Source organism: Lycium ferocissimum, chromosome 6 (assembly GCF_029784015.1).
Source record: "Lycium ferocissimum isolate CSIRO_LF1 chromosome 6, AGI_CSIRO_Lferr_CH_V1, whole genome shotgun sequence".
In the NCBI taxonomy this organism is placed as follows: domain Eukaryota; kingdom Viridiplantae; phylum Streptophyta; class Magnoliopsida; order Solanales; family Solanaceae; genus Lycium; species Lycium ferocissimum.
In genome coordinates, this window is record NC_081347.1 from 63,670,248 (window position 1) to 63,694,520 (window position 24,273).

General features: G+C 35.7%; 2 protein-coding genes and 1 long non-coding RNA gene across 22 annotated transcripts; 2 read left to right on the plus strand and 1 right to left on the minus strand.

Annotated features, from left to right (window-relative positions):
* Window positions 1-761: 761 nt before the first annotated feature.
* Window positions 762-15,174, plus strand: LOC132060006 (ubiquitin-conjugating enzyme E2 variant 1B-like). 6 transcript variants are annotated; one of them, XM_059452856.1, is made up of 6 exons: window positions 1,886-1,905; window positions 2,195-2,220; window positions 4,437-4,576; window positions 12,265-12,390; window positions 12,469-12,595; window positions 14,952-15,174. In XM_059452856.1, exons 1-6 carry the CDS (start codon window positions 1,889-1,891, stop codon window positions 15,008-15,010), a joined length of 495 nt encoding a protein of 164 aa, XP_059308839.1. In that variant the 5' UTR covers window positions 1,886-1,888; the 3' UTR covers window positions 15,011-15,174. The 6 variants fall into 6 exon arrangements, with proteins under 6 accessions (XP_059308836.1, XP_059308837.1, XP_059308835.1 ...); XM_059452853.1 differs by lacking the exons at window positions 1,886-1,905; window positions 2,195-2,220 and adding an exon at window positions 762-971; XM_059452854.1 differs by lacking the exons at window positions 1,886-1,905; window positions 2,195-2,220 and adding an exon at window positions 1,349-1,507.
* Window positions 5,246-5,820, minus strand: LOC132060449 (uncharacterized). The gene has a single exon (XM_059453488.1). The coding sequence runs from the start codon at window positions 5,818-5,820 to the stop codon at window positions 5,284-5,286; it is 537 nt and encodes a 178-aa protein (XP_059309471.1). The 3' UTR covers window positions 5,246-5,283.
* A 2,493-nt stretch (window positions 15,175-17,667) lies between the features above and the next one.
* Window positions 17,668-21,695, plus strand: LOC132060007 (uncharacterized). 15 transcript variants are annotated; one of them, XR_009415861.1, is made up of 6 exons: window positions 17,902-18,647; window positions 20,203-20,263; window positions 20,485-20,543; window positions 20,671-20,725; window positions 20,854-20,972; window positions 21,051-21,695. It is a non-coding gene; the product is annotated as an uncharacterized LOC132060007 (long non-coding RNA). The 15 variants fall into 15 exon arrangements; XR_009415853.1 differs by adding an exon at window positions 17,668-17,869 and having other exon boundaries at window positions 18,262-18,647; window positions 20,485-20,972; XR_009415852.1 differs by adding an exon at window positions 17,671-17,869 and having other exon boundaries at window positions 18,262-18,354; window positions 20,485-20,972.
* Window positions 21,696-24,273: the final 2,578 nt, after the last annotated feature.

Below are 24,273 nucleotides of genomic sequence, written 5' to 3' on the forward strand. Positions count from 1 at the left end.
AAAAAAGGCTAAAAATATCCTCCAAATTTATCTTGGATCAAAAATACCCCTTTCATCCTTAAAGTTTTCAAATATATATCTGTTTTGATAGAAATTATCCCCCAAAATAAGTCAAAATTATTTTTTAAATATTGGGAGAATAAGCAGATCTTATGGGTTATTATTTAGTTGGGTCGAATTTAAATAATGGAGCAGGTTTAAAAAATGATTTCGAGTTATTTTAGGGGATAATTTCCGTTAAGACAGGGGTATATTTAAAAACCTTAAGGATGGGAGGGGTATTTTTTACCCAAAATGAGTTCGAAGGATATTTTTAGCCCTTTTTCTAAAATAAAGGGGGTACTTTTGACCCTTTTCCCTTTAAACTATGACATATTTTAATAGAGCATCTAAACACATGATAATGATAATATGTTGTTATCAGAAATCTCTAACTCAAATTTTGAAAAAGCTTATATGTATGTTTTTAAGCGCAACGACAGATCGAAGATCAACTATAATTAAAAGAACCTAAAATATGCACATTCTTTAATCATACATATTAAATTCAACTGAGACAAGCTTCAAAAGTTACGGCTTATCATAACTAATACGGATGCTCAATGTAAACAAGTCTTAATTGTCATATGTAAAAACGATGAACAGATCATCAACTCATTTTCTCTTTTGTTTAATAATCCTTCTTTTTATTTTTTACCTAAAATAAATCTTATCCTCAAAACTTATGTCAAACTGTAGTTGTGAACTTGACACGGTGAATTAGTAAAGTACTGTTACCTCATAAAGTTGCAGTCTTGATTTGTGAGTTGAGAGGGACCAACACCTCTTCCTTTTCCCCTATACCACTTCTTGTTCCCTTTCTTGTTTACTCCTTTTACCCTTTTGGTTTTTCAACTAAAAAAACCTTAATTTGCTGTTGATATTTCTAATGCTACCAGAAATGGGGTCAGAAGGATCATCAAGAGTTGTAGGTAAGCAATCAAAATCTTGAAAAAAAAAAAAAAATTCAATCTTTTCCATTGCAAGTTTGCTCTTAGTCTAGTTATAGATCTTTGTAGAACTCTTTTGTCTTGTTATTGGAAAGTTTCTATTTTTGTTTGAATTTAAGTGCTTGATAATTTCTGTATTATTTTGTGTTGTTTAAACCCTTTCTGGTATTTGGAAACAGGGTTTCTTTTTTTGGGGTTTACCCAAAGTAGGTTAAGTGGGTGGGCAGATGGTTTGCTGTTTACACACATAAAGTTTTAGTTTTTAGCCCTATTGAATGAATTTGGTGTCAGCTTTTATGGGAAAGTTGAAGTTCTTGTTAACAGAGTCACAGAGATATTTTCCAATTAAGGTGAAGATATCAGCTAAATTGATAGAGCTACTATCCTGTTGTAATATGTAGCTGGGCTTTACTTCTTAGGAATACCCTTTTGTTTTTTCAACTTAAAAAAACCTATCTTTGCTGTTATATTTCAAATGCTGCCAGAAATGGGGTCAGAAGGATCATCAAGAGTTGTAGGTAAGCAATCAAAATCTTGAAAAAAATAAAAAAATAAATCCAATTTTTTGTCTATCTATAGATCTTTGTAGAACTCTGTTATCTTGTTATTCAAAAGTTTCTATCTTTGTTGGAGTTTATGTGCTTCAAGATTGCTGTATTTTTCTGTGCTGTTTAAACCCTTTTTGGGTTTTATCCAGATTAGGCTAAGTTACAATTTTTAGCCCTATTGAATGAATTTGGTGTTTACTTGTGTGGGAAAGTTGAAGTTTTTGTTAACAGAAATTGTAGTACCTTATAAAGCTTCAGTCTAGATTTGGGAGTTGGGACCAACATCTATTTTAGGAATACCCTTTTGGTTTTTCAACTCAAAAAATCAGTCTTTACTGTTATATTTCCAAAATGCTTCCAGAAATGGGGTCAGAAGGATCATCAAGAGTTGTGGGTAAGCTTCAAAATCTTGAAAAGTTCCAATTTTTAGTTTATCTGTAGATCTTTGTAGAAAAGTTTCTATTTTTGTTGGAATTTATGTTCTCTCTGTATCTTTCTGTGCTGTTTAAACCCTTTCTGGTGCTTGGGAATAGGGTTTCTTTTTTGGGTTTTATCCAGATTAGGCTAAGTTGCCTCTTTCTTAGGAATTCCCTTTTGTTTTTTCAAATTAAAAACCTTTCTTTACTGTTATATTTCCAAAATGCTGCCAGTAATGAGGCCACAAGGATCATCAAGAGTTGAAGGTAAACAATCAAAATCTTTAAAAAATCCAATTTTTAATCTAACTATAGATCTTTGTAGAACTCTTTTATCTTGTTATTCAAAAGTTCCTATTTTTGTTGGAATTTATGTGCTTCCAAGTGCTGTTTAAACACTTTTTGGGATTTTGGAAATAGGGTTTCTTTTTTGAGGTTTACCCAAATTAGGCTAAGTGGGTTGGCAGATGATTTTGCTGTTTCCATACAAAAAGTTTAAATTTTTAATCTTATTGAATGAATTTGGTGAACTTGGTGTCAGCTTTTATGGGAAAGTTCAAGTTTTTGTTAACAGAAATGTTTGCCCAATTAACGTGAAGATATCAGCTGAATTGATGCCAGTTTTGGAAATTCTGTACGAAAATTCGATAAGAAATTATTGATAGGGCTACTATTCTGTTGTAAACTTGTAATCTGTACATAGTTGCTTTCACCCTTCCCCTTGGGGGTTTGGGGTTAGGAGTACCCTTTTGTTTTTCAACTCTAAAACCTTTCTTTGCTGTTATACTTCCAATGAATCCTCAAGAGTTGTAGGTAAGCATCAAAATCTTGAAAAACTTCCAATTTTTAGTCCAGCTGTAGATCTTTCTACAAAAGTTTCTATTTTTGTCGGAATTTGTGTGCTTCAAGATTTCTGTATTTTTCTGTGCTGTTTAAACCCATTTTGGTATTTGGGAATAGGATTTCTTTTTTGGGTTTTTTTCCAGAATAGGCTACGTGGGTGAGCAGATGATTTGGTGTTTTCACACAAGAAAGTTTAAATTTTTAGCCCTTTTGTTGGAATTTTATGCTTCATAACTTCTGTATTTTTTCTGTGCTGTTCAAGCCGTTTTTGGTATCTTGGTAATAGGGTTTCTTTCTTGGGTTTTGTCCAGATTAGGCTAAGTGCGTGGGCAGATGATTTGTTGTTTCCACACAAAAATTTTAAATTTTTCGCTTTTTTGAATGAATTTGGTGAACGTGGTTGTCAGCTTTTATGGAAAAGTTGAAGTTTTTTTTAATAGAAGTATTTGCCCAATTAAGGTGAAGACATCAGCTGAATTGATGCTAATTTTGGAAGTTCTGTATGAAAATTCGATAACAAAGTATTGATAGAGGGCTACTGTCCTGTTGTAATCTGTAGCTGGGTTTTACTGCTTCCGAAATGTTATGGTACATATTTGCTTACACCCGCCCCCTTGGGGTTTTGGGGCTTAATCTATTCCGAAGTTCGAAGTAAAGAAAGGGAATATGATTTATGACATGCCACATTAGAATACTTTTGTAAATATTGGAATGTGTTTTTTTGGGGGGGTGAGGGGGGTGCAACTAGTGTAAGACAACATGAAGCTAAATGATTTAGGGATCGCATAACAATTTTTTTAATCTATAACTGTCAATACCGACTGCTTTAATGTAAAGAAAAACTGACAGCTACTGTTTATCCATAGCAGAGAATCTGTCAAAAATGAATCGAACTAAACACTGACTTATGCATTCTTGGTTAAAGTAATGGGTGGATGGGTAAAAAAAACATTACTTCTCTAGCTCCAAATTGGGATTAATCTTCACAAATCCAAGAGTAGAAAATAAAAAGGCTAAGAACATTATGGAGATGACAGAGGTTCTAATCTTGGTTTCAGTTTGAGTTTTCTGTTTAGTATGCTCGCATCACCTTAATTGAATGCTGATGATTTTTCTAAGCACATAATTGTTCACAAGAAAGCTGTAGGAGAACAAGTCATTTATATAAGTAGGCGTGTGGACATGAACTTGAAATCATGATTTAAAATTATTGATTTGGCTGAAGGTTCATTTGAAGCTGAAATTGTGTTTGGTCATAATTTTTGCAAACAGAATTGAAATCAAATTGCACTTTTCCTCATAACCATGAAAACCCACAATTTATAAAAACTATCAAAGCTTTCCCCAACTTTTATGCAATCTTACCAAATGAGCAAACCTACCTAAATTAACGATTAACAAAGGATTCCTTGCAGTGGCACCAACTGATTTTTGGGTGTGTTTTATGGAAGGGGGAAAGTGAGTTGGCAAAGTAGGAGTTGGTAATCAATCATCATCTGTGATTGCAATGACATGATATTGTTCAGTAACTTTGTCTTTAGTCTTTTCCAAGGATGCCCATATTAATGTGCTATATTCCACGTACCATAGCAGCATTGTAATGTAACCTTTACTGATAGTATTTGTGTTCATGTATCCAGTCCCGAGGAATTTCAGATTATTGGAAGAACTTGAAAGAGGAGAAAAGGGAATAGGGGATGGAACTGTTAGCTACGGGATGGACGACGCAGATGATGTGTACATGCAGTCATGGACAGGAACTATAATTGGTCCTCCTAATGTAAGCTTTCTTTCTCAGCTCTTTCACCTTAATGCTTGTAATTCTTTTTCTGTGTTCTTGAAGAGCTTGATCATGTTTTCTTGAGGCTCTATTTGAATCCAAGGGATTTGATATCTGTATATTTGCACATAGAAATCATATTTTGGATGTATAAATTAATGAGGTGCGACTCTCATGTTGACATCTAAAGTGTTAATCAATTTCAAAGGATTTCAAATTTTGTCAATTTAGATGTCAGTTGAAATCTTATTTACAGTTGTAGGACTAACAAAGTTATATATAAAGCTGATTTCTTTTCTATTAAACAAATATGACATCAACAGTAGGAGTTTTCACATTATGAATTCACATCAATCAATCGAAATGGTACCTAAAGTTAACTGAATTCCAGTTTTAAGATTTGTTGATATTTCTTGCTTATTCAATAACAGTCGAGCTCTGTACTGCTGTGACTGTAATTAGGCCTCATGGTACTTTTTCGCTGTTAATGGTAATGTGTCTTTCAATTTGGTTCTCGGGCTGATCTACTGTTAACTTTAGTGACTATATGATCACACTTCGAATATTTTATATACTCGATGTTTTTTTTGGTAAGTAAAGATATTTTATTTACCAAGTAGCAAATATGTACAAAAAAAGACAGCAGCTCTAACAAACCAGCAGCTGCTATCAGCATCAACCACTACAACTCAATGCATCCTACACAGCTAGGAGGGATAGAAATTTAAATTGTCTAAGGCTTTAGCTGTTTCCCCTTTCTTGCCTCTTCTACAATGCACTTCTTGAATGATCAATCTAGTAAGTTCAGCTGCACTCCTTGATCTCTTTTGAAATATTCTCCAGTTCCTCTCCTGCCAAATATGATAAACACTACTTGCCAATGCCATTCGGTATACCTCAGCTTTGCCAGTTCTGCCCTTAGCATGGCAGATTGCCCAAAATACTTCCTGTTGCCAAGGCATTGCTCTCCTTTGTATACCTTGCCATGCCAACACCTTCTCCCACATAGTTGCAGAGAAAGAGCATTCAAATAGCAAATGGTCTATATCCTCATCCACCCTCTCACAAAGAGGACAGTTCACCTCAGTAATGATTCCCCATTTTGCTAGCCTAGTTCTAGTAAGAAGTCTCCTTGAAACTGCCACGTACAAAATGAAAATCCATTTAGGAGCCCCCTGATTATTGCACACTATCCTTCTCCAATCCACCTTGGGCATCACACCTCTCAACTTACTATATAGCATCTTTATTGAGAAGGATCTCATGCCAAGTACATCAGCTTCATCATATCCTGCCATGTAAAGTACTTCTGAGCCTTTAGGATTCTTTGGACTATCCAGGATGCTTGTTTGCAGTTGGCATCCCATATACTCCCTCCTTTGACATAATAGGTGTGCACCCACACCACCCAGAGCTTATCCTTCTTCTTACTTAGTGCCCACAACAGCTTGCAGATTGCAGCTTTGTTCCACACTTGGATATCAAGTATATTTAATCCCCCAGACACCTTTGGGCAACACAGTTTATCCCAGGAAATTAGTGCCTTTTTTGATGTATCAGCCTGCCCTGTCCATAGGAAAGCTCTGCAAGTAGCTTCAATCATCTTCACTACCTTCTTTGGCAAAACAAAAACTTGGGACCAAAAGACCTGTATGGAGAATAATACTGTTTTGATCAGCTGTACCCTTCCAGCATAGGACAAGAATTTTGCAGTCCAAGATTTCGCTCTACTCAATATCTTGTCCACCAGTGTTTTGCATTGGACAACTGATACCCTCTTAGTACTTAATGGAACTCCTAAATACCTAAAGGGCAATTCTCCTTTAACAAACCCCAGAACTTGTAGTATAGCATTCTGCGTATCTGGCTTGACTCCTCCAAAATATATGGAACTTTTCTCTAAATTAGCACTCAGTCCAGAGGCATGGGAAAATCTTTGAAATCCATGGAATAGCTCAGTCACAGAAGTAGGATCACCCTTGCAGAATAAGAGTAAATCATCTGCAAAGCTTAGTTGGATAAGGTTCATTTTAGCACATCTTGGGTGTAATTTAAAAGATTGCTGATCCTTTAGAGTTTTCAAAATTCTTGACAGGTACTCCATGGCCAAGACAAAAAGGAATGGGGATAGGGGGTCCCCTTGCCTCAATCCTTTTTGTGCTTGGAATGGCTTTGTAGGTTCACCATTAAGCAGTACTGAGTATGATACAGACCTGATACACTTCATTATCCATTGTACAAACTGCTCAGGGAATTTTAGACAAACCAAGATCTGTTCCAAATATGCCCATTCAACAGAGTCATATGCTTTCCTCATATCTATCTTCAACATGACCCTTGAGGAAATGCCTTTCCTTGTATATCCTTTAACCAATTCATGGCTAAGGATGATATTATCTGTGATCACCCTTCCTGGTACAAAAGCTACCTGATTTTTATCAACCAAATCATTCATGACCTGCTCCATTCTTTTTGTGAGGATCTTGGATATGAGTTTATACAGTACTGAGCAGCAAGAGATTGGCCTATATTCTGAGATCTTAGTTGGATTCTGAACTTTTGGGATTAGGGTAATGTTGGTGCAGTTAATGGGAAAGTACAGATTTCCTGTTGCAAAGAAATGTAGCACAGCATCTGTCACTTGTTGCCCCACCACAACCCATGCTTTTTTAAAGAATCTTGCAGTAAAACCATCACAACCTGGTGCCTTCAGATCATCCATATCATTCAAAGCCATGAATACCTCCTCCCTAGTAACTTCCTTCATGAGCTCCAGTTGTTGTCCCCTAGTTAGGGATTTTCCCAACTGCATAATGGTGGGATCAACTGCTGGTAACTGCTCAGCATGTGTTCCTAGCAAGGTTTGATAGAAACCAGTCACCTCATCCTCAATATCAGCTTGCGTCTGTAAAATATCTCCATCCCTGTTTATCAGACTACTAATGCTATTTGAGGCAACTCGACCCTTCAAATATAGAAAAAGGCATTATTTGAATCCCCTAACTGCAACCATTGTACTCTGGATTTTTGTCTCAGAATATTTTCCTCAATGCCTAACCAGTGTTCAAGTTGCCTCTTGACCTTTTTCTCCTCTGCATATAGTAAGGGAACCAGTGATGGATTCCTCATTTTAGCCTGTATGTTCTGCAGCTGTTGTTTTAACTCCTGTACTTTATTATCAATCCCCATGTACTCTTGTTGATTTAGTTTCTTTAGAGCCTGCTTCACATGCTTGAGTTTCCTCCATATCATAGCCATATTTGAGCCCAGTACTGGTTTACACCAGGCCTCCTCCACTATCTTTAAGAAATCCCTATGATCTGCTAAACAATTGAGAAATTTAAATGGTTTAGCTTTGTGCCCTCTACTATCAACATCATGTTATATACTCGATGTTGCATTTACTGTTGAGACGCCTTTTGGTCGGAATTCTAAAGATAACACTAAGATATTGTTGAGACTTGAGAAAAAGGAGACTTGGGACTGATTATGCCTTATCCATATGCTAATTTATTGGTGTAACTTTATCTTGGATTAGAAAAGAGCAACTACAAGTCCATCCATTTTGAACAGGATTCCGGCAGCAATAGAAAAAGAAGAAGAAGAATAAGATGCTTAAGCTTGGTGAGCGGAGTTACTTGGTACATGTGGCGGTGGGAGGTGGTAGCCGGTGGAATGGTCGAGGTGTGTGGAAGCTAGCTCAGATACCACCGTTAATAACCAAAACAAAGATGAGGAGAAGAAGAAGGTAAGAAATGTGAGGAAGAATAAAGAGGCGAAGAGATAGAAGAAATTCCCACTTATGGGAGTCCCCAAGGGCTGTTTTAGATCTTAGAGAGGGCTGAAACAAGGGGACCCTTTATCTCCTTATTCGTTTATTCTGGTGATAGAGAGTCTCATCAATATTTTAAGGAAGACTGAAAACTTGGGATGGATTTAGGGTCTTGATATTGGTAGTAACAGGGGGAAGATGGCGATGCTTTCAGACATTATATATGCTGATGATACCATTATCCAGTGTGAGACAGAGAAAGAACAGATTCGTATCGCAGAGGGGTCCTTTTAATTTTTGAAGCTCTTACTAGGTTGAAGATAAACCTGGCAAAAAGCAGCATGTTTAGCATTAGTGCTGATGATGTGGTTGAAGAATTAACAACTTTGTTGGAATGTAAGGTGGAAAAATTCCCTACAAAATATTTAGGGCTTCCCTTGGGGTGGGGGGGGGGGGGTGCGCAAGAAGACATGAAGTGGCTATGGGAATATAGTTCTGAAGATGATGCTTTCAAGCAGATGATTGAAGCTGTTCATGGTGAAAAGGATGGATGGAGACCCTGTTTAGCTAACTCTTACATAAAAGGTTGGATCTGGAAGAACATAATCAGGTTTTGGGATGAATTCTTTTCTCATACCAGTTTAGGAATGCGCAATGGTGAGAGTTTCGAGTTCTGGTCTAATACATGGATTGGCAAATAAGAGTCTGGGAACCAGATTTTCAATTTTATATAGCTGCTCTAGTAACGAGGAAGGTACTATAGCTGAGTTCTACTCAGAATCTCAGATTCAGGCTCGAAAGTAAATTTTAGAAGAAATTTGAATGATTGGGAGTTGGAAGGATTCTGTCAGATGATGCAGCAAGTAGAAACAGTGCATATTGACACTAATAAAAGGAATTCTTTGATATGGAAAACCAGCAAGGATAGAGAGTTCTATGTGAATAACTGTTACTGGTTGTTGATGAGGCAGTCAGGTTATTGGGAATAACTGGCCATGGAAGATGATTTGCAAGACAAAAGCTCCTATTAAAGTAGCTTGCTTTGGTTGGATTGTACTTTGGAGCTTGTTTAACTCAGGAAAATTTCCAAAGAGAAGGATTTTTTTCTGGTTAATAGGTGCTATTTATGTGAGGAGGACCAGGAACCAGTTGAACATCTTTTTCTGCTTTGTAGAATTTCTGGCAGTGTTGGGATCTTTTTCTGAGTATCTGTGGTATTTCTTGGGCAATACCTAATAGCATCAAGGGGCCTATTGGAGTGCTTGCAAGGGCAGAAGATTCAGAAAGGCTTGAGGCAGATCTGGAGTACTATTCCTATAGCATCTTTGGATTTTATTGTTGGAGAGGAATAAAGCTTGTTTTGGAGGACAAAGAGACCATATTTCTAGGATTAAGAACAAGTGTTTACAGAATCTTTTCTTATGGTGAAAGGGTAGTCCTACTGGTAGCATAAATCAGTATATGGAGTTTTTGGATTTGCTAGGGGGCAGACAGTAGGATCAGTTTTGATGTTTTTTTATGATCTGATCTGCCTTCCCTTCGTTCTTGTACCTGTTGTACCATCTTGGTACCCATTATTAATAAAACTCTTACCAGTTCAAAAAGGAGAAAAAAGATTGACTTATAATATGCCAAAGAAACCATGATATAGTCATTATCATTTAGAGTCTGCTAAAGAAAGCATGATATGATGGATGCATGTAATAGGATGTAATAGTTATGGACCAATACTAAAGACTCAGGTCCATTCGCATGAGAGGAAGGAAGAAGGTAAGCAGGAGCAGTAGCCAAAGAACCTGAAGATGCACAGAGAGAGAGAGAGAGAGAGAGAGAACGCCCCACCTTAAAACAGCATGCTGAATATGCGTGTCGTCATAACCATTGCTAAAGCAAGAAGATACAGTGCATATAGTAGGCCGAGTGAATTTGTAATTAGTTGTTGGCCTAGACTCTATTTGCCACTTAATGACTTGAAGAGCAAATCTATATAGGATATTCCAGATACATCTAAAGATAGATAGATTTCTGCCTTAAGGAACTGAGGTGCCACAAAAACCCTGAGAATGACACGTAGGTTTTTATTAAAGGGCTTTAATTTTTAAATTCAGACCCTTTGGTGTATAAGAAGATGGTAGGGTCAAAAGCAGCATGCATATCCTACTATATCTAGCAGAAACTAATGATCAAAATCCTACTATAGATAGCTGAAAATAGATTAGGAAAATAGTCCAGAGGTTTACATGCAAGTTCTGCCCCTAAAATATTTGCTTATTATTTGATAGATAAAGAATGAGGGGGCAGATATAGACGAGCGAAAAAGAGTCCAGAAAAGGGGAACAAGAAGAGAAAAAAATATAGGAAATGTAGTTCAGACGGAATAAACTGCAGGAGCGGCACAGTTTATAAGTATTGACCCCAAGGCGTTCCAACTCTTCTGATTGCAGTAATGGAGGTTTTTGGTTGTTTTGGATTTTTCTTATTTTTTTTGTGCTTAAATGTTATTCTAGAAGGTATTATCTATCCAATCAAAGGAGAAAATTCTCCTGAATTTATGTTAGTTTAGTTCTTGCGTGATATGATATCTACTCTGATGAAATTTTAACACCGAAAAGGAGTAAAGAAAAGAGAAAGATGACAAAGTGGACCATATTACACGAATCTTGCATTTGCATTTGACGTATCAGTTATCACTGTATCAGTGTTGATGGGTGTGTCATGGGCATAAGTACTTTGAATGAATTTTTGGGAATACACTAAAAATTAGCGAAAAACTGCACATACGTGTTGATATATGATACCTACTGTTTTTGCTATTGTAACATAACCGAAACATACCTTCTCAACTCTTTTGATAAGATATTACTGTGCAATAGTGCACTTTTGGTACATATTTATTTCAGTTTCGATTTTAGCCTTGCTACCATGACGAATACATTTAATTAACCTCATCAAAAAGCAATGTTGTCTTATTAGTCATTGAGCTAACAACAACTAGGCCTCAGTCCCAAACAAGTTGGGTTTGGAATCCTCAGTGACCTTTTTCTCCATTAAAGCTCGTAACCGAGCTAACTATTGGAATAAAATTTTAACTGCTGTAGGCTGTAAACTGCCGTCCTCCTCCATCTCACAGCCTTCATACTTTCTAATTCAAATGCTTACTAAAATCTATGTTGCATGCACTCAATATGGGCACTCGCAGCGTTTTGCCAATTTTTAGTATATTTGGGAGAATTTGCATGAGGTGTCAATAACCACATCTCTCCCATTTTACATGGATATGTAAGAACAAATGAAGGATCAACGAAATATAGCTATAAATATTAAAATGAAAGGGTAGTACAAAATGACAAACTGGAGACCCGCCCCAACTGGTCAACTCTGTACTTTTGGATAATTTGATTTTCAACCACCATATGTGATACTAGAAACAAGATGTCAGCAATAGGTGGGTGGAGAGATACGTTTGTATAATAAAATGAAATTTGATTGGGTAAGTTAGCCGCTTGACAAAAAATAGTGGATTGTACTTCTAACTTAGGCTGTTTACTTGAGAACCATATTTTGATGTAGGTTCTCTTCTTTGGTATACAGCTTCTATACGGGGTTTTCCCCAATTGTTAATAAAATTATTTACCTTATCAAAAAAAACTTGGGATGTTTACCATTTATTGAAGCAAATATGATTTTTTTTTAAAAAATAGATCCTTTTGAAATTGTTGGCAACCTCTGTAGGGGTTCTGAAGGGAGTTATCTCAGTATCAGGAATTAACACAGCAACCTTTTCATCAAATGTGCCTTTAGCTTATGTTTAGTTGGTTTTTGTATGATCAGTAAAAGAATTGTTCACTACTCATGATGACTTCGACAGTAATGAAACCAAATATTTTGTGCGCTAATGACATGCAATGCTTGACAGACTGTACATGAAGGGCGCATCTATCAGTTGAAACTATTTTGTGGAAAGGAATATCCAGATCAGCCACCTGGTGTAAGGTTCCAGTCCAGGATTAACATGAGTTGCGTAAATTATGAAACTGGTGTGGTAAGTACTACTACTTTCTATGTGACTTTATTAGGTTTTATATTAAGAAAGCAGGCTTATATGTAGAGAATTTATCAGGTAGAGCCAAGTCTTTTCCCCATGCTTGCTGACTGGAAGAGGGAAAACACAATGGAGGATGTATTGATGCAATTGAAAAAGGAAATGATGTCTCCCCAAAATCGAAAGCTATCTCAACCTTCTGATGGTGAGTCATTGTTAGGTTGATCAATATAACTTCTAGTACTATCCATTTTATTAGTATTGATTTTTATTTTATTTTACATTACTACTGCCTGAGCCAGATGAGTTTACAAGAGAGTAACATGATCAGTGAAAATTCATATAACCAACCCCGATTTGTTTGGGAGTGAGGTGTAGTTGTTATAATGGATCACTGTGAACTAATAAGTGCCTCCTATCCTTTTCTGTACTGCTTGTTGAACCAAAGAGAATATGGGATTCCCAAAAAGAGGATTGATTCCTAACGTGGTTCTAGTCCTGTACAAAAATTCACCTGCATCCACCCTCCCACCCACATGCACGGACGCGGACCTACATGGAAGAGGGAGGGAGGGGGCACTAACCCCGATTTGTTTGGGAGTGAGGTGTAGTTGTTATAATGGATCACTGTGAACTAATAAGTGCCTCCTATCCTTTTCTGTACTGCTTGTTGAACCAAAGAGAATATGGGATTCCCAAAAGAGGATTGATTCCTAACGTGGTTCTAGTCCTGTACAAAAATTCACCTGCATCCACCCTCCCACCCACATGCACGGACGCGGACCTACATGGAAGAGGGAGGGAGGGGGCACTGCACCTCATTAACTTTGGATTTTTGTTTGTAGATATACCTTGAGAAACAACAACATTTAATTATACACCCTGAAACACAAAGCCGGCTGGGGCCACAGGTCAAATTCGCTGCTTAGTGCCTCTGCTAGAGAGTGACAACCTCAGAGGCGGATCTAGGATTTGAAGGTGGCGGGTGCCACAATTTTCTTCAATATACATCTTGTTAGGAACGTATATTTGGGTCGGGTCCATCTTTTTTTAGTTTATTCGGGTCAACTTAATAGGCTTTTGTGCAAATGTGAAAATTACATCTCAAAAATCAAGAAACGAACATAATTAACATCTTAAACAAGGAATCACACTCATTAACACCCATTAACAACAGAAGCAAAATCAACATTTTCACCAAGGGACTTGCATCTCTTATGTATATTAAAAATGAATTTGCACAAGTAAAATAACATCTTCAATAAGGAAATTACACCAATCAAAATAAGAAAAATAATAGAAAAACTCTTCAATAGGTAAATACTCCCATAAGTAAATGTAGAATTAGATAAACTACAAAGTTCTAAAAATTAAATCATAAATTTCAAGTTTTTCCTAAGTAGTGCTTATGAAATTTCCATCACAATTTAAGTAGTAAAGTGATTTAAATTGAATTTAACAATTATAGAATTGCATAAATTTTTATAATACACTATCTCCGTCCATTTTTATTTGTCCATTATACTAAAAATATATGTCCACTTTTACTTGGAAGTTATATAGTTTGGAAAATCAAGACATAATTTACCATTTTATACCTATTTTACCTTTATTATTAAGTACTCCAATTCATTTCTCATTTTATTTATTGCTTATTAAGAGTATCTCAGGTCAAATGTAGACAAGTAAACATGGACGGAGGGAGTAATAAATAAAAGAAATTATAAAAATAAATAAATTGAATTTTGATCTCAATCCACAGTTCCCATTGAGACTCAAATTTTTCGATTTAAATACTCACAGATTGAGGTTAAGAGAAATACTTAATTTAAGGGATTTTGAAGTTTCTATTTGTGTGTTCTCGCTAGAGATCACAGATAAAATAATAGAAAAGAGGAAAATCAATATAAATAATAAAAAGATAAATAGAAAATTGGGAGGGCCGAAAAGGAAATTACCGGTACAAAGGAAGTAAAAAGCGCAAAGGAAAACGGGAGTTGGAAAATGTTCAAGATAAATTCAAACTTGTGTCTATCAGCCCTAGCACCTTTGTCTAATTTATGACTGGGGGTGGCAGGATCAAATATTTAACCTAATTTAAGCAAATTACAACATTAGTATATAAAAAATTTATTAATTGAGGGGTGGTACCCCATTGTAAAGGGTGGATCCGCCCCTGGATGACCTGGGTTCGAATCCAGTTGCTGCATTCCTTGTGTTTTTTTCTGCTTTTCGTTTTTAGCTGAATGCCTGCATCCCAGTTTCATTTATGTATTTTTTGCTTTTTACTTTAATTTCTGCCCTACCCCGCCTCTTTCTTTTAATTAGACCCTCCTTTAAAAAGTCAAATCCGCACCTTCATGTATACATCTGCATTTTTATTTTTTCAGCTTCATTTAGTTTGACATGTCTATATGGCTAGCTTAGTGTATGTTGAGGCATGTCGATGTAATGTCTCGAACGAGCAATTTAGGTAATGGACTTCATTGTTAGATTGAATAGCATGTTGAGACCAGAATTACGATATCGATCTGACTGAAGACTGTACTTTCCTTTTCCAGGCAATGAAGAGGGTCGGGTGGATCAAAAAGGCCTAGTTGTGAAATGCTGCATTATGTAAGTTGGATAAAATACTGAAAGATAATAATGTATATAAACCTTAATACGTAGACAATTCCAATCTTAGCATGTATAAGTATCTGTATGTTTTGTATTTCTTATTGAATCCTCCTTAATTCTGGGATGGATTGATGTTTAATGCCAATTATCCAACTCTCTGAATAAGGCTAACTAGTTTCATACTTTTGATTTGCTGAATGCTGCTCAAGTTTGTTTGAGATTACAAATGATGTGCTTAAAGAGATCAATTTAGATTATGGAAGAACAATATTTGTGTGACTTCAAGTGTTTAAAATAAACTTATGGATTTGTTAGTATTTATATTACGTTATAGGAGTAATAATCTTAAGATGCCTCCAAAGGAACAACTATAGTTTTCAAATGTTTTTCTAATTCAATCTACTCTCTGACCTCCACTAGTACCGACCCCGCCCCCGGCCAAAAAATAATAATAATTCAAACTCAACCTTGGAATGAAAACCAACAAAGGTAACACATGTTTGATTAGGATTCAATCTTTGGTAAAAATTTAGCTGCAAAAATTAGCATCCTATATTAAGAGTGGCTGATAATACTTACTGCAATATACACCGGTAACTCGTGTTTAGTTTTATAGTGTTTCACAATCACAGGTATCTATTCTGTAAAAAATATCCATTTATAAGTCAACTGGTGTGATTTGGATTCGACATGTAGAAATCAGGGTAGAGTGATTAATAATACTGCAACATACACAGGTAACGCATGAGTTTAAATTTAAATTGTTTCACAGATATTTATTCTCTAAAAAATTATCCATTTATAAGTAAACTAGTCTCTACGAACGCGCGTTGTACGTTATTCCTTGTCAAACATGAGGAAAAAAAAAAAAAAGATAATTAGATAATCATTTTTATGAGGCACAAAAATATTATTAGATCATACAAGTAATACGTATTTGAAATGCAGTTCTTGATACATGTTTATTGTTCTTTCACTCCGTGTTGAAAAATATTTCACCACAAATTATTTCACATTAGAGATTGAGTGATCATATTTTTATTTATTCTCATTACAAATATAAAAGTACTGAAAACGTTACTAAACAAAATTAAAAAATTTCTAACCGATACGAACAAAGAGTTAGATGATACAACGATTTTGTGTATAGTCCAAGATATCATGTTACAAATAGAGTCAATCATAAAGTAAATTAGGAACAATTCGCTTTACAATGTATGCATTGTTACCAAATATGAATTTTTTCAATCAAATCAAATAACTATTTTTTGCCTGATGGTGATTCTTTAATTTTTCCATCCAAAAAAGTTGATAAAAATTGGGATTTACCCCTTTTTCCTGACTATCTGTCTTTTACAATCATTGATCAACTTATTTCGATTAGAAGTTGTCGTTAATACATCTAATTAATCTCCCACAAGCATGCATGGACTTCAAAAATCAAACCCACTACAATCATATTTTTGAAAACATTTTTCATGTGCCACCTCTTTTTTTTTTTTTTTTGGATGTATTTTTCTATTCTATTTTAACGGTAGCATCAATGCATAATATTTGTTGTTAGCTGGGAGAGCTGGTAAAAGAATGAAACCTTCAAGAGACCATGGTTAACAAGCCAGCTGAGGAAGAACAATCTCCCCCAGCAATACCGATCCTCCCTAGTTCAATCAGAATCGAGAACTGCGGAGAGGTTCTAACCGGCCTAGCCTAACCAACCACTACAAGCGGGCAGAATGTATTCACTTTTTTTCCATGAGCAATTAATGTACTTAGAAATTAAAAAAAATTAAGTCGATTTAAAAAGAAAGATATAATATTTCAGAAAAATTGAAACCTCTCTTTTAAACAATTCTAACTATTTTTTTACATGTAACTTAGAATATAATGTTTACCGACTTGCAGAAGCTAATCAATCATATTTACGATAGCTATTCTTGTTTTTCTCATCCTTCTATTTTATTTTGAGCTATCTGGCTTGGTTCATTTCCTTTGTTATCCTTACTTAAACTTTGCGATTTTCATATATGGTTTAGAATTACCCAAAGTAATATTTACAAAATAAAAAAGGTTTGAAAAAAAATCTTTAAAATAATTTGGTCAAAATTCCATCCCATCTGCATAAAATGTCAATATTAGATAAATAAATGACAAAATAATTTACATGCGGTTCCTCATATCCCTAAACCTATGTGGTCCAGACTATCCATGATCTAAGATCTAACATAAAAATAAGGTAATTGTGTGAACCGGTGATTTTCTATTAACTTGAATAATATAATTATTAACAAAATTTTAAATACTTCTTCATAATCAAAAGAACTCCCACGACGGAGATTAAATTTTAAGTCGAACCAAATTGTGTTTTCCACGCCTCCTTCTAATTCTGAGATCTCAGGTTTTTTCGACCAAATAATTTCGACCTCACTTTTTGGTCGGAAAAAAATCGACCACATGAGGTCAAAATTTTCATAATTTAATTTTTTTTTTGGATTTCGACCTCACGTGGTGGATATTTAAACAGGAAATAAAATTTCGACCGCATGAGGTTGAAACTTATTTTTGTACAACTAATAAATAAATAAAATAATTAATTAAAAAAAAAGCATATTTCGACTGCATGCGGTCGAAAATTTAGTCAGATCTGACTTAATTAAATAATAAAGTTCAAAAATTTAATATACTCCCCCAGCATCAATCGTGCAATTCTCAACCCAAAATATACCAAAACCTAATTTTATACCAAAACTCCCACCCCCAACACACCCCTACCCCGCCGCCGACGCCCCATTCCCACCACACCCCTCCCCGCCGCCGATGCCCCATCCCCACCACTGCCTGTCCTCCGTCGCCGCCATTAAAGGTAAGTAATTTTCTTGCCATTTTTTTTTCAATCTCATTTCTATCATTATTAGTTACATTACTTTGTAATTGTAGTTTAATTAGTAGATTACTTATATTTATTGTTAAAGATTGCATTTGGAGCTATTTGTTAAAATTTTACTAAGTGTAAATTGAAATTGAAATTGAATGTTTTTGAAATATATTTACTGCTTTCATTGCCTTCACTCTTTTATCAATAATACCTCTAATTGAGGCATGAACATCCCTTTCAATTTCCTTCATTCTTTTGTTCCTCTTTATTGGCAAAAACCTATGAAATGGTCCAATAAATAAGAAATTTGAAAGTGAAAGAGACATCCATTCTGTCGTGGTAGCTCTCTGTTCCTGTGACTGTGTAGTACTTCTTTGCAGGTATTAGAATGGACTGGAATTTGATATTTACAAAACTTGTGAATGTTACACTGGAGAACTACCTCTTGCTATAACATCTTCCCTCTTTTTCAGGTCCTAAATGAAACCAATAAAACAGCCAATTAATAGTATATAAAATGCCTAAAGAGAAATATAGTCAATACCATAGATTCCTTCAAACACTAATTCGAGGAATCTTACAAGCTTACCTGTTCTTTTTTTTTTTTTTTTCAGTTCAGCTTCTTTAGCTTGGAGTTCTTTCTCTTTATATCTTCGTACTAGTTTGCCATTATGAAGCTTTGATATGAAAAAGGAAAAAAACAAGAGAAATGTTTAAAACCAACAAAAGAGTGTGTTCCACTTTTAAATTTGTCACTAAAGCTCTAGTAAGTTTTCAGTAAGTTCTAACTTTAAAGCATAAGTCATTGTGAACTGATTAAGATTTTGTCTTACAGTAAGTTCTATGTTGCCTACATCTCTGTTAGCTAAATGTTTAGTGAGTTTTCAAGTTCTAACTTTAAAACATCTTGCATCTTCTTAAACTAAACCTTCAGTAAGTTCTAACTGTTAAGCATAAATACATCTTTTTCCTGGTTTATAACAATCTTGATCAAGTTCTTTAAAAAATTGAGTGGACAATGTTTGTTATATTGTGAATGAAAAAAGTGGAAATAAGTGAACACAAGGTTGATTCATTTCATTCATCTCCTAGTTCGTGTCTAACTACACCATAATCTCATATTGTGGTTCATTAACCTTTCATTTATTTTAAGCAAGCATCTCTAATTCTTAGCCAAGACATTTACTAAAGATAGCAACAATTGCTAGTCTTTTGAATGTTGAAGATTGTCGCTCTAAGAAATCTGGTGGTTTGCTTTTTTATTTCTGTTTGAGTGCTTTTAACAATGGCTATAAGATTATTTATCTATATAACCATGTTTTTCTCCTTACTTGCTAAGGTGTTCCTATAATATGCAGGACAGCAGGAGTTAGTATGTAGCCAATATATCAAGTATACTTATGGTTCAAATTTTTACTAGGCTTACTTGAATTTTCTTTTTCTTTTCTGATGTAGTTATCTTGACAGTTAAACAAATGAGTAAACCAAATCTAAAGTTGTTACTTGTCCTAATTTGCCAGTTGACATACAAGCTTCTTATTTATAATAATAGGAGCACTATACCCTAATCTTTGTAGCTTTACTACAAATACTGAAGTCCAACCAAAATATGCAAAGAAAAAGCAGTAGTATTTATAGCAGATAATTTATGTGCTAGGCAGAAACTGAAGATTTTATCAAAAGCAAAGTGGGGTTTATCAAAATCATGTGGCTTGAGTAGTTTAATTGTTAGTTGCATGGATCTGTTTGGTTTATATGTTAGTCCACTATTGGCTTAATTAGCAATTATGTGATTTTTTTGTTTAAGCAATTAGTTAAATCACACTTTGCTTAGCCTAAATTAACAGTTAACTACTTGTTAGGATGTTAGTAGCTAGACTAATGAGTTTTCAACTCTTTTCTAGCTTCAGTTTGATTAGTATAGTGGTTGGATACTATTACAGTTAGCTTCTACGGACTAGACTGCATATTTTAAGAGTTGATCACTCATAAACGTATAAAGTAGATTAGTGGTTCAATGATGGTTTCAGACTTACCTTAGTTATAATTAGTCAAATTTCCTTTAATCGCCCAGGTGGACCTGCAATTATGCCTCGTCATACCTTATTCTGGCATAGCTTTATTTCCAGTACATTAGATCTCATGTGCTTGACAACTCTGTTTTGAATTCACTAGTGCATAAGGATAAAAGTTCCAGATGTGAAACAAATATCAAATTAATCTTCAATGACAATATCAGTTTCTTCACTCAATGTTAATATACCATACCTTATGTTATCTTTTCATCAGCATTGGCTTCATAAACAACTTTTCATTTTCAGGCTTGAAAGCAACCTCTGCACTGAAAGCAACTTCAGCTATCTGGAATCAGCACATTCACAAGTAAGAATGGAAATATGAGTTTGACTTATTAGCTGTAGCACAAGTTATGGTGTACGTTGAAGCCAGAAAATTTAAAACAAGATATCTGAATCCAGGAGCCTGAAATGAGGACACTGAAAGTTTAACTAACGCTGAAAATGATATAAATGTTTGGCTACTAGCAGTAGAAAGGTTCAACTTCAACAAACCTCTAAGGCTGACTACTTTTTTTTTTTTGGCAGTAGCAGCTGAAATTCCATATTGCAGAAGCATTTTTTTTTTTTGGCAGAAGCATATTCAGGTTTTTGTAACAGCTTTTGGTTCATGTTTTTAGACTGCATATTCAGAAATGTGTTAAAGGCGAAAGCTGGTATAATTTAACTAATACAGAGTTGTTGATTATTTTCCATCGTTCATGTTGATTGTAGCACAATACTGCCTGCTAATACAGAGTTGTTGATTATGGAGAAAGGAGTGAAATAGGTTGTGACTACTGCTGCTAATACAGTGTTGCTGGATTTCTTGACATATAGTAACATCTCCCATATTTCATTTTTTACTTGTGGCTCGTTTGGATATGAAATTAGTTGTTAATCTTGATTTGTTTGCAGACACTCGAGAGGGGTTAGGAAGTACCTCAAGATGAAGTCTTCAAGATTACTCACACGAGGAGTCGAAGAACGCCGATGGTACAGACCAATGGATTGAGCCAAGGGCTTAGCAAACCTATGTAAGTCACTAACTAACAATAATAACTACTTTTGTTTTAACTAAATTTACCTACTAACATTGTATCCTTCAACTTCAGACCGAGTATCAACAACACAAGTTGGAATATTGTGCCAGTCAGCCAGCCGGGACGTCAATGACCAACGAGGTAATTGATCGGCAGTGGATGGAGAAGGTTGCTCCCCCGACAAGGTATGGGACAGTTTATGGGATCCCTAATCGAGCTTGTCATCAATTCCCGTCGTTCCTTCAAGGTGTAGGTGCTACTTCTGAGGGGGCAGTGGATCCTAAGGAGTACCAAGAAATGAAGCAGAAAGTTACTCAACTAACACGTACACTTAGTGCCACGGAGGCAACGATGTTGGGTATGCAGGCCCAAATAGACAGCCTACTCAATTCGGGGGCCTTTCCGATTCCCCCGTGTCCCGGGGATGCTCGTAGGTCACAGGCCAACGTAGTTCATGGTCTTGTTGATGAGGATAGTGGGGAGGATTCGGATCATGTCTTTAACACCCAACGTTGACTCTTTTGATTCGTATACTTTTGGACTCTAATATTGCTATGTTTTCTTGGATATGTATATGATATTTGATTGTAGTTTTAATTCGAATTAGATGTACTTTTGAAGGTGAATTTGATTGTAGAAAGTAGTTTATGGTTGTTTAATTTTATGGTGTTTTAAGTGTTTGAATGTAGTTTTAAGGATATTTAGAAGTACTTTGAATTTGATAGTGAATGTGTTGTAATTTCGCATTGTTGATGAATTTGATATGTTGCAGAATAATGTTGATTTGGTTGAATTGTCAGGTAGGCTGCTGTAAAAGCAGCGAAATGCTGATATTTTTTTCCAGATTTTCGACCACACGAGGTCGAAATTCAGCCCAGATATTGCTAAATTTCGACCTCACCAGGTCTAAATGTACCTCCACATTAAAATTTCGACCACATGAAGTCGAAATTTAGCAACAATGTTGCCAGATTTCGACCACATGAGGTCGAAATTCTGGGCGACATTTTAAATTTCGACCTCTTATATTGGACTAATTAAGTGACTTGGTTTAAGTAGGGATTAACTTAGTTAATTTAGGTTTAAGAAGTATGTTAAAAAAGAAATAGGATTAGAGCTCATTAAGGGTATAAAAGTCGTTCAATATTTGAAGGGTATTTTTGTCAATCAACATTTATATTCATGATTTTAAAATAATACTAGTCTCTATGAACGTGCCTCACACGTTATTCCCTATCAATCATAACAAATGTTAGATAATGTTATTTGACATGACATATTATTTATTTTATGAGCTACATAAATATTATTTGATCAACTCAATATTATTCGGCAACTGAACATGTAACATGTCACGCCCCGAACCATGGCCTGGGCGTAACACGGCACTCGGGCCTTGCTTGCATGTGTCCGAGCGAACCTCATGGCTTGCTTGTCAACATGGGCATCAAACAATATATCTATATGATGCAATTTAAATAAATCATGAAAATATAATTTGCGGAATAAGGCCTTGAAATTATCTCATAGCATGAAAATTCATGAAAACGTAATAGTCTGCAAACATGAAAGCATAACTGACTCGCGAACTAATATGCGTCTATGAAACCTCTAAAACATGTCGAATGCGACTACCGGGACATGGCCACGGACTACCATAATCTGCATACTAAATATAGACTCCATGTTGAACCCGAGAGGAGTGGGGCTCCAATAAGGCGATAATCGAAGTGATCCCTCTTGCCGCGTGTGTGTGTATGCTCTGAAAATCGGTATACGCACCGTGAAGTGCGGTGCCCCGGCAAAAGGGACGTTAGTACATGGTGAATAGTACTAGTATCTAAAACCTTCGAAATGAAGAACATGGCACAACATAGGTATAGAACATGAATCGAAACCGAATGTAACTTGAACATGAGCATGAAACGTAACATGAGCATGAAACGTGAGTAAAGCCCGAAAACGAATTCAATGAAAATACATGTATATAAAACTTCTTGTAACGTGGGGAATGCTATAGTGTAACCGACAACATGATGCGGTACTTGCGCCCTACCGGGAGAACACTCGCACCTTGCCGGGGATATGAGATTTAAGTAATAATAGCATGTAAGGATCCAAACGCATAATGAAGGTGTTGCCTACTGGCGACAACCCTTATCCTACGGTGGCAACGTAGTTTCGGGCTATACGAGCCTTCTCGGTTAACTAAGCAATCCCAAAACATGAACATGATATAGTTGGCTAAGAAGCCCATGATTTTCGTGAAATAACTTGTAAATAACTTGTAATCATGATTTCATGAAATAACTTGTAACATGGTTTCATAAGGTAACTTGTCGTAGTCTTGCAAACATGTTCTTGATTCATGAGTAATAACAATAGTTCATAATTATATAAGTAATTGTCTTGAAAACATGCATGTGACTTGCTACATAAAATCATAAATTTTCATATGAACATAATGAGAATGCATGAGGAAGAATTCATGATTCATGGATTAAGCTAGGGTTCCTAATAACCATAATGGAAGATTAGGAATACAATGACGAGTATAGATACAAAATTCATGTACATCAATGCATAACTATGGGCTACCAATATGTTGGGTTTAATGCCCTAGGGTTTGTACTTCATGAATATCATGAAACGGAGCATGGGGAAGAACGTAGAGATTCCCACATGTGGATGGAAGTTCTACATACCTTAATCGCTCCAAAACTTGAATTAAAGACTTGAGCTTTGAAGAGGATTTCTAAAAATCTTGAATTCTTGAACCTTGAGATGGGTTTACTCAAGTTAGAAAGAGATTAGGGACTTGAATTCAACCTAAAATCATGATAAAACTTACCTTGTAGGGTTCTTGAGGCTTGGGACTTGTTATTCTTGACTTTAGGGTAATCTTTCGTGAATGGGGTGCTGGAGAAATAAACCCCAAACCTTAAATATAACTTAAAACGCGTAAACCCGACCTTTTGACCGGCCGACCTTTGTTTCGCGATGGTTCCGCGATGCGGGTGCATCGCGCAACATTCGAAGCTAAAAACTCGAGTTGCGCGATCTCTCCGCGAAGTGGGGCCATCGCGCGCTCTCTCACGCGCCCTCACGCGCCCCGAGAAGCGACGGGTGTTGATTTTGCACAGTGTTCGGTAAAATGGGCATAACTTCTTGTACGTAATCCGTTTGGGCTGGGCGACCTACCGTTGGAAAGCTATTTCAAAGATCTACAACTTTCATTGAGGAAGGTTCCTCAAATTCCCAACGGATTTGCACGAAATTTGACTGGAAGTCAGAC